The 10,901-nt window shown below is 41.0% G+C and overlaps 1 protein-coding gene across 2 annotated transcripts in view; it reads right to left on the bottom strand.

The window, feature by feature from the left end:
- The window catches only part of LOC103356424 (histone-lysine N-methyltransferase SETDB1-B-like), an 11,463-nt gene extending 5,815 nt beyond the window's left edge, over window positions 1-5,648 (bottom strand). The window contains exons 1-8 of one of the 2 annotated variants that reach the window (XM_008280553.1): window positions 5,343-5,648; window positions 4,325-4,435; window positions 3,372-3,677; window positions 3,004-3,177; window positions 1,550-1,751; window positions 1,391-1,464; window positions 792-982; window positions 5-452 (exon numbers count right to left, since the gene is read on the bottom strand). In XM_008280553.1, coding sequence (XP_008278775.1) covers window positions 345-452; window positions 792-982; window positions 1,391-1,464; window positions 1,550-1,751; window positions 3,004-3,177; window positions 3,372-3,677; window positions 4,325-4,430 — 1,161 coding nt within the window. In that variant the 5' untranslated portion in view covers window positions 4,431-4,435; window positions 5,343-5,648 and the 3' untranslated portion in view covers window positions 5-344. The remainder of the gene's footprint in view (window positions 1-4; window positions 453-791; window positions 983-1,390; window positions 1,465-1,549; window positions 1,752-3,003; window positions 3,178-3,371; window positions 3,678-4,324; window positions 4,436-5,342) is intronic. The other variant, XM_008280562.1, reaches the window with a different exon arrangement.
- Window positions 5,649-10,901: the final 5,253 nt, after the last annotated feature.

The following is a 10,901-nucleotide window of genomic DNA, read 5'->3' as shown; positions in this document are numbered from 1 at the left end:
CCACCTTGTAGCCCACAACTATTATTCAAAAAACAATAATCACATTTGTACAATGAAATAAAGCAAAACCAAAACAGAAAAGGCTGGAACATGTTGCACATATGCTTGAGCCATTCTTAATAAAGTGAATCTTATTTTGCCTTGACATAGTTCCCTTTATATTTCCCAAAAAACTCCAAGTGCTCGTAGCTCCAGGGTGACGGATTTTATCAACATTATCATCTGTCAAACATATTATCTGTCAGCAAGATTGTGCAAAAACTGCCCCGCAGAATGTCTTTAAAATCGCACTGACACTGGCACCGGTGTTGGCAGACGACTGCACTGTCTGAGTGACCCTCCATTCAGTCAGAGTCATCCTTGGGCTCTCCCCTCTCTTTCCATTCCAAATACCGAGCCATGCTTTGCAGTCGTATGGAGCCTCGGTAGATCCACTCCTTGTGCTGATTATCCTGAGTGCCACAGGAGAATAATATATACAGTCCTTAGTAACAGATGCTACATCTCTGTCAATTCGTTGTGAAATTTCTACATAACAAAATGCACGTTTCTACAGTCGATGTGTGGATGTGACAAATATCAGCTCTCCTACCGGTGAGAAAACGGACTCATACTCTAACTCATAAACTGGAGAAATTCTGGAGAGTTTGAAAACCATTGCATTCGTCTCAACTGGGACTTTTATTTATTTGCTTATTCCTGGAAGGCAATGTTTTCAGTGCCTTTGTTTCTATGTGATGCATACATGCCTCAAAAGCCATAACAATAAAATATGTGAATATGAAACTTACCTGAAAAACAACCTGCATCAAGCTGCCGTCTACCAGCTGCACCTCACACCTCTGCTGCACTCCATTTAATTCCGCATGGCAGCTCTGACCAGCTCTGTACTTGTTCAGAGGAGGGTACGGCCAGTCCTTCAGGTACTGTTTCATGAAGCACTTGTGGGGGCTGTCCGGAATGTCGTCTAAGACATCTTCTACTGTTGAATAAAAAAACAAAAACGTCTGTTAATCCTCTTACTGTTGGGCCTGGAAGCATATAAACTAGTCGACTGTGCAGCTTAACATGTGTAAAAATGCAGTTTGGATTCCTCCTGAGGTCACAAACTGTAAGCTTTTGTTGGAACAAACTTCCATTCATTCGTCCAAAGGTCTACTCATGGTCAAAAGCTTGACAGCGGACCATAAAGGCACCATCTGATATAATATAAATAATGGATAAGCAACAGGTGGAATTACCTGCAGTCTAACGTCTCAGATGCATAATTCTGCATAATGTGAATCTCCACAGACATTCCTCTTTTCAGTAATTATCTCTAACAAACAAAGGCTGTGGCTCTCTCTGTAAAAAAAAAGCAAACACTCCGAGTATGAAACAGCCGACTCACATGGTCTGCACACCAGATGAAGTAAAGGTAAGCCGACGTAGGCCGGCGTGTGATCATCCATAAAGACCAAGAACCTGGAAAACAAAACTGTGATCAAACCTTCAGCAGTGCAGAAAACTGTGAGGTATGATTGTGCTGAAGACACATTGGAATGCCCACCTTAAGCGGTTCTGTCTGCTTGGGAGCTCAACCAAAACGCCAGGCCGGAACCAGAACTTGTTCTCTTGACATCGAACCACCACACGGGCGCCGACGTACAGCTGCTCCAGCTTCGGTGTTTTGTTAAAGGCGATGTGGTGTCCAGATACTAGACCCCAGCCCTTTTCTTGAAAACTAACTTTGTACTTTAAGCGCCCATTTTCTGCATTTAAAAAAAAAAAGAAAAAAGGAGACATTCTTCCATCATCAGTTATTTAATTTGTCTGTTGCCATTTAAACTTAATTCTGAACAAAGTGAAAAGCTTAATGATTCTCATCATACACTGTTATATCTGTAGAAAAACAACATATATGTATAAAAATGTAAAACAACTTCCTGCATCAATAGTCACTAATGTTGAATAAATGATGAAATCTTAAATCTATTCAAATACGGTGGATGTTTTCGTCATCGGCAAACAAAACAGTTTTGCAACGATTTGAGAACCAAACAACAGGCGACTTAAACTACAAGTTAAAGAACAACAATACGCAATTAGAATATAACAAAATCCATCTACCTATCCATCATCTCTACACCTTAATCCTCACTAGGGTCATGGGGGGCTGGAGTCTATCCCAGCTGACTCAGGGTGAAGGCAGGTTCACCTGGACAGGTAACCAGTCTATCACAGGGCTACACTTAGAGACAGACAACCAAGCACACTCACATTCACACCTACAGACAATTTAGGATCACCAATTAACCTCAACATGTTTCTGACTGGACCTGTCCGGGGTGTTCCCTGCCTTCACCCTAAGTCGGCTGGGATAGGGTCCAGCCCCCCACCACCCTAGTGAGGATTAAGCGGTGTATAGATAATGGATGGATGTTTCTGACTGTGGGAGAAAGCTGGAGAACCTGGAGAGAACCCACGCTGCACGGGGAGAACATGGAGACTCCATGCAAAAAGATCCCGGGTGTCTCACCAGGATGCGAACCTTCTAGCTGCGAGGCGACGGTGCTAACAGCCAAGCCACCTTGCAGCCGCAAATCTAACTAATTTAAGTAAATTTGCTTTGTTGAAAAGAGCTGCAGTCTTCAAGAGGAAATAACCTCTTACTTTATTGAAAAAACATGAAACATTTTGAGTACTTAATTATCACTTAATGTGTAAAATGCAAAACTACACATTTGTACGGAGTCCACTGTGGCGTCCCCAATGTCCCAAACTATTCTGATTTTCAAGGACAGAAAAACACACACACACAAACAAACACATTTGCACATGACTAAAATGAATGAAGAATTATCAAAAAATAAACTGAATAACATTTTTCTAAATCAGATATTAAACTGACTGACTAAACATCTCAGCCCTAACAGCTTTACATCAGAGTTTTATTATTTTACAGCCAACACAGCCTCCTTTAAGCGTTTCTGTTAGCGGCAGGTTTGTTTGTTTTTTTCTTACCCTTCGTTAGCATTTCCACCACTTTCCCCCGTTGCCACCTCATGGGTCTCTTCCTGGCCAAGACGATCATGTCCACTTTGACTTCTTCTTCTGGCAAGTTGGGGCGTGTCGTCGTGGTTTCATGAGAGCAATGGGCCAAAGCTGATGATACCATAAAGGGGGTTTCTGGCACTGCTAAAAAAAAAAAAAACCCACAAAATGTGACATTAAAGTCCTTAAGCAATGTCCTATGCAAGTATAAACCAGACCTGAGATCAGACACATCATGCGTCTTGAGGGCAGTCTGACAGTAACTGAAAGAAAGTAAATTCTTTTACCACCTGTGAGTGCTGCTGGTGATCATGTGTTGATGTTGTGTGTGGCTTTACCATTGTCGTTGTTACTGTTCGCTGGAAATGCCTGTGTTTTCGTTGATTTTCCATTTTTCTGTGCATTATTCTGGCCTGAACATTCTAAATCACTCGAGTCGTCTTCTGTTTCCCACTGCATGTCGGAGTCAGAGCTGCTGAGGGATTCGTCTTCACTGTAGAACTGCGGCGGCGTCGGTGGCCGCAGAGCGCTGATCTTATATTCAGGGAGTCTGGTCAAAACCACCACTGCTTTTTTCTGTAGATGAAGCGAGTCCAAGCCATTTTTCCACTGTGCCCTGTCCTGTGGAGATTCAGACATATTTTCTGCAAAGAAAAAGGCGTTAGTGAAATTGTGATCTGCAACAAAAACAAAAAAATATATCTATAGAGAGAGCTGGCATTGTCAAGTTGTTTGACCCAGTTCTTTTGTTGAAACCGCTCCAAGAAACAGTCAGAGAACAGTTTATTCAGGTCACATGAAAAGTTTTGCAGCGCTGGATTCAGACAGACAGAGAACACTCTCATGTCCAGCTGAACTGAGTTTTTTTCGGTTCCAGGTTACAGATATCTTCTTGGGCTGGGACTGCTCCGAACATAGATAAGACTTGTACGCTACCAAGTTTAAATTGGCCAGTTACCAGTGACGTAGACAGGCATACCTCTTCCCCGTTCTGTCCACGTCCTTGATATTTGGTAAGCAACATGTGTGGATGTTGTTGGTACGGCGTGTAGTCAAAGTAACAATTGTATCTGATAGAAAAGAGGAGTCTCCGCTGTCTCCAAGAGTGAGCCAAACGCCAGATATTTTCTGAGTAAAGCATCTCATATATACCTGTATTCTTAGCTTGTTTGTGTCATTGCTGAAAAACAAGGACCGCAATGGGCTTTGACAATTTGATAATTAGTCAATAATTAAAATAACTGCGCAGCCCCGCATTTTAATTTTGCGGGTGACAAAGAAATGTACTCACCATTTTCATCTCTTTCATCATCAGACTCTGTCTTTCTCTTGTCTTTTACCCTCTGCCTGGATTTTGGAAGCTCCAGTGTTCTTGTCTCCGACTCATCCCTCTCCATAACCACTGCAAACCACGCATTAAAAAAAACATGTAAAATAGGGGGTCGATTAGTTTTTGGTCTGGCTGATTACCAGATATGATACTCACTGATTGATTAGTGATATTTCTCACATGTCAGCCTTTGGACTCATTCTATTACCCAGCAATAACATTTATTACTGATAACTATAATATTCATCACCTTGTATGCTAAAGTCCCCTCTGTGAGGTGTAATAGCCACTGGATCTTATTTATTTAAAAGGCCCTTAATGTTTTATGACCACCGTGTATTACTTTATCGCTGTCTTTTAAAGCGGACCCTTAATGGACACGCTTAAATGATTGGATTACTCTGCAGGACCCTGCTGTTGGAAAAACATAAAGCTGGACTCATTATTATCCTTAGGTTTCTCATTCTAGCTTATTTTACTTTCAGCAGTTCTCGTTTAAGCTGATTGATTTGAAATTTTAAATGCTCTAAAGTTTTTATTATTTTACTAACTTTGCATTTTAACATTTTTACTATTGTGAACCTACATCTTTGATTTTCTTTCTTAGCCACGTTGTAAATAAGGCTCCTATACCCTAATGTATTTCAAGTTTAGAGTAAGTAAAATGTAATTGACCATGACTCACTATTGAAAAGGGGAAATATTTCCAAGGTGGTTGAATACTTCTTATAAGCTCTGTATATGTCAAGGCAGACAGATATGATGGGGATGCTGTAAGTTGAGGGCATTTTTTGACATTATTACGTTCAGTATATATTTCCATACAAGCTTTGTCTTATTTCCTGGACACTAAATTATCGTCACCTCATTTGTAAACTAAATTACTCCAGCAGATGAGTAACTTGAGAGTCTAAACTTACTGGTGCTAATACAGACAAGGCTGAAAGAGTAACGCTAGAGCCGAAAATTCAACGCTTACCTGCTCTCACGTCCTGAATCGTCCCCCTCAAAAGGCAAAAAGTCTGACAAAGCAATATTTAAAAAAAATAAAAATAATAATGTTTTTGTGTGTCGTTGCTATTAACACTCGAAGCTAGCTGTCAGGCTAACAACATTAGCCCACCTACTAGCTAGCGCTGAAAACACGAAGGTTTGACAGACGCAAAAAAAAGAGTCTGTTTGATTCTGAATCACGACCGCATGAAAACTATGTCAAAGGACTGCAATTTTGTTTTACTAAATTAGTACATTGCACAAAATTAGCTGTCAACACTATTCCATACAGCTGCCGAAACTCCTCTTCTTCTTCGTCTTCTTTTGTTCTTCTTCTTCTTCTTCTGTTAAATTATTGCGTCACCGCCACCAGCTGTTATGGGTCAGAATGTATCACGTTCACAAATCGTCCAAAATGCCTTAAAAATGAAGTAAAATGCATCCAAAAGATTAAAATGACTCCAGAATTTTCCTAACGAATAAAAAAAATCCAAATAATATCAAATTGTGTCTAAAACAACTTTTTAAAAAATTATCCAAAATCGCTAAAAATGGTGCAAAATGCCTCAGAAAGGTCCAAAATGACTCAAAAATTGTTCGAATTAATTTTTACAAAATGTAATTAAATAAAATTAAAAAGGTTTCTTTCACTGATAATATTGCAAGCATTTCTCCTGTGTAAACTGATAATCCCTCAGTGATTTTTTTTTCTTTTTCTTTTTTCTATTTTAAGACACTGCCACCAGCTTGCATGGAGTCTAAATGTGGATTTTAAACCAATTCCATTTTGGGATTGTTATTGGACACTCAAGAAAGGATGCCACAAACTCAGAGGCTACGTCACATTCAAATAGTTTACTGTATAAAACAACATAAACAATGTCATTCTTTAATTGATCGATTCATTTGTTATCGTTTCTATGAAATTATTAAAACAGTAACATTTTAGTTTAGTGGATGTTTCAGGACAAAAAAATAGGATTACTAGCTGCTGCTCCTTTACCAGATGACAGATTAAGAGGCACTTAAACTCTACTCAGCTTAAAGACCACCCTCTGGTGAAAGTGTTGTACCTTGTTAACATGTGCATGTGTTGTTTTTTATGTGTTGTAAGACTTATCATGAGCAAAATAAGCACTGTGACTGAGCATCTGCACCTTAAAACTGCAGTGACATTCTTGAAAACAAGGATTAAAACTTCTAGGGTTTCATACGTAACAAACCTGAGCAACTAATCCTCTCGGCTTTCAGGTGGGGCCTTCATAATTATCCGTCTGACTCATCGACTTCGGAACATGTATGGCTAAATCAGTCCCATATTACAACATGCCATTTTGTAAATTGGAGTGGTTCTACAGTGTTCGAGGAGGTGAGACGGCAGCTCGGGTTGCAGCAGGTGGGGGAAGACAGACGTGGGCAATTCATAGATTTGAACATTCAAGAAGAAACAACGGTGTAGAGTTACATCTAAACCAATTTACGACAGGAAGGGATTACTTCTTGGGAAAACCTTTTAAATAAATACCTTGGATACACTGGGATGAGCTTTTTGGGGGTTTAACTAACAACCAGACAGACAGGGACTTCACCATCTGAATTTAGGCTTACGGTGGCCACTGCAGAACTAAGTTTTGATGAAAGACTTCTATTAGGATTAGCTGACAAATACACCGACCAGGAATATGAACACAGCATGCAAATGATCTTCATTTTTGACTTAGAGAAGAAGTTAAAACTCAAATTTCTGTTTTTGTTGTTGTTGTTGTAAAAAAAAAAAAAAAAAGGGGTAAGTTTAGCCAGTTGTGCACAAAAAGTTTTGGAGCCATTCAGCTGGTGACAATTTTGTCGTTTGTTGCTTTAAAGACACTCCTTTGACTTTAAAAATCCATCTTTAAAATGCAGCTTCTTTCAAATGAAACGATGTCACAGATCACAAGAGAAAGACAAGAACGGGCTGGACGCTGGTGTGTCAGTCGTGGCCGCAACAAGGCACTTGAATATCCACAACTCCACATGTTGTTGTTCCAGAAATTTGTTCAGACTCCACGGTGGGACAGATCATCTGCCACATGATGCTCTGGTTGGATGACATTGTGATCCCGTCCCCGAAAATGTTCACCAGCTTCACGGAAACCTTCAGGAAGCAGCATCAAGAACCACATTAAAGCTTAGCATGTGGACTCGTGTTTTCTGGTCTATGACGACACTCTCAATCTGCACATTATCAGTTCTAACACAGTGTGTACTTGGCTATTTTATTTCATGATGTCCATTCTGTTAAAAAGATTCAATCTAATATTACAATTCCATGCTGCATTTATGTCTTTGTTCAGTATGTTTAAGAGCTGCAATCATCATCAGAAGCAAATATAATTGAGAGTGAGTCGAGATCTTGTTGTTTATACTTGAAACAGCGGTTCTGGGTTGGGCCTCTTGATGCTTTCGGCTGTGGGTGTGTTGAAGCCAGAAACACTCCAATACAACCTGATTCACTGCCTTGTGACTTCCATGAAAGTGTGGTTATGATGGCTTTCTGTTCAAAGTGGCCTGATCCTTGTGTGTCATGTCATCCAAAACTGCCTGGTTTAAAAATATAGATTCTATTCGTGCAGCAGAGCATCTTAATTTTCCTGCCGAGTCTTTACAGGTTTCCCTCGCCTCCCTCTCTCAGGTGATCTGCTCCTCCTGGTAGGTCGAGGTGGAGATCGAGCCGTACGGATCCACCACCGTCTGGGCGCAGCGCACCACCGTCACCAGCAAGAAGAAACACAGGAGGAAGAGGAAGAAGAGAGCAAAACCGAGGTCCACGTCCACCTCGAACTGCGGCGCCGGGTGAGAAGCCTGGTCCATGTGGCCAACGGTGGCTGTTGATCCTTCTGTATCTGGTTCTTCTCCCGGTCAGTTGGGCGCCGTCACTTCAGGAAGGCCTGTGTGCACATGTGCTGCTGAGAAACATCAATCAGAGAGAAAGACGAGAATAAAAGAGGTCACACAAAGCTTCTGAACACACAGATAGCATATTATATTATAGTCTGTAGTGTTACATGTGTTAAATATAAGTGTCTGTGGTTTGATTTCTATCAAAATAAAGGAAAAATTAACCAAAAAAGTTCCCAAGAAGACATTAATTCCACGTTAATTCCTTAAAAATGAGAGTTGTGGTTATCTGCGTGACTGATTATGTTGAAAAATTAATTATTTGGCTTGCAAATTATCAGAAAACTTTCTTAATATACCTGCTAACATTAGAGCACTACAAGGATATCTCACACATTAATACGTTGGGCGATTCATAACTGCAGTTTCATCAGTAGAGAGCTTGTTCAGCAGAGAACACTGACAAACTGATTTTAATATTAGAAAATGTCCAACTCACTGGATAGCTTGTTCATAAGTTGACATTATGTTAAAAAAAATACTATGAGTATGAGTCTCAAAACAGCTGCAAATGATTATAAAATACTAAATTAAAGATCAGAACTTTATGGAAAAAAACAGAAGTTGTTGAAAATGCTTAACGGCTAATCTAGCATCATTACTAAGTAACTGTTAGTTGTTATTAATGAATTTGAAACTCACCGTCCTGCCTGCGCTGTCATCCATGTGTTCTCTGCTGCAGTCTGTCCACCACCTGCCCAAACCTTTGAAAAGCTGCCACAGCATCTCTGTCTTGTTGCCCTCTGAAGTTCCTTACAACTCAGGTTACATAAGACAGTCATTGGTTACCAGAGGCTTTACTGTCCTCCCCTTCCATGATCATCGCAAGAAAAATGAGCAGCCCACAAATTAGCTCCTGCACTCAAAGACACATGCGCACGCGAGATACACAAGCATGCACCTGCACCTAGCGACCTCCCCCTGCCATGTAAAGCCTTTATTAATACTTAAGCAGGAATTGAATAACGGTCTACACAGTTCACAAGTGAATCAAACACCCCACCGCCTTTGTTCTGCTGTCAGCGGGACCTTCCTTGCTGTCACCAATCAGACTTAACACCACCAAAACTGAGGCACCTTAGGTGCAACTGAGTTTATTCTTTTCACGGGCCTGAGAAGGCAGCAGAGAAAGGAGGGGAAGCGTAATGTGAAAGGAAAGGCAAAGATTTAAAGAGGAGGAGTAAGACTGGACTCTGAAGGGGGGCGTGAGCAGGAAAGCCCAGACGGTCGGAGCGGGAGAAACTGGAGATGCATTAGCAATTAAACTGCAGAGCCAGATGCAAGAGCAGAGTGGAAATTGACCCTGCCGCTTTAAAATGGAGATTGTTACAGTGAAGCTGCCAGTGGTGAGAACAGTGTGGAGGATGAAGCGCAGGGCACGCTGGTAAAGTGATCCTGCTCCATATGCAATTAGTCAAGGAGGCCTTTTAAGGCTGCAAACTGCTAGAGGGAGAGCGACAGGAAGGAGGGAGAAACAGGAAAATGGTTCCTTCAAGGGGAAACATCTCAAACTTCATGCCTGAAACTTTTTCTTGCTTTTCTTTCTTCTTCTTTTCTGCAGCCTTCTGAGGTACTTTTTTTGGCACCAAAGATCATCTCAGAAATGTGCCAGTCAGTGTGTCACCACCACACTGTGCCATCTGATATCGTAATAGCTCCACGGTGCCCTCAGGTCTACTCTACACCAGTGGAACCAATGACTGATGCGTGGCACTCCTGCCAGGCTGTATTTACTCCACTTCCACCGGGTTCCTGAATTATGGATACATCACTTTGTTTCGTCCAAAGAAAGGAGGGCACATCCTCCGAAGCTGAACTCAGCTTTAAAACAGGAGTTTGTTTTCATGTAAGCGTTGAGTTAAACTACTAAACCATCCATTATCTATACAGCGCTTAATCCTCACTAGGGTCGCGGGGGGCTGGAGCCTACTACTGGACTAGATTAGTTTTAATTTACTTTTGATGAAAGTCACAAGCTGTGGGAACTGGACAGCTGTTAAGCGGACTGCTGAAGCTTATAGGGAATCCAAATGTTTTGGATTGTTGGGGGTTTCTGTCTCTGCCTTTGTGAAGCGCTATGAGATGACTTGTTGTAAATATGCGCTATACAAATAAAATTGAATTGAATTGAATTGAATTGAATTAAGAATTATTTTTCATCAGATTGGTATTGTAGTATTTCAACAGCTGAGTGTAGATAGATTTATACATGAAAGGTGCTTTAATAAACTACAACAGGAGCAATTCAGAAGGGCTACAAACATTATGAAAGATAGAGGACACAATTCTCACTATATAATCGATTTTCAGTCAAGTTTTTCTATTTTTTTGTTGCTGTTGTGCAGCAACAGTAAGTTAACATACTGACCTAAAGAAATGAGGCCTTGAGATCTTGATTAAAAAAAAAAAATTAGTGGTTTGCCAAAGGGGCTGTAAGGTGGCTAAGTGGTTAGCATCGCTGCCTCGCAGCAAGAAGGTCACTGGTTCATGTCCCAGTGAGGACACCTGGGATCTTTCTGCGTGGAGTCTCCATGTTCTCCCCGTGCAGCGTGGGTTCTTTCCGGGTTCTCCAGCTTCCACAGTCCACAAACATGAGGTTAATTGGTGA

The sequence above is a fragment of the Stegastes partitus genome, unplaced genomic scaffold (assembly GCF_000690725.1).
Source record: "Stegastes partitus isolate 25-593 unplaced genomic scaffold, Stegastes_partitus-1.0.2 Scaffold6, whole genome shotgun sequence".
NCBI classification, from domain to species: Eukaryota; Metazoa; Chordata; class Actinopteri; family Pomacentridae; genus Stegastes; species Stegastes partitus.
The sequence above is the reverse complement of the archived record's forward strand: the minus strand, read 5'-3'. Positions and strand labels throughout refer to the sequence as shown.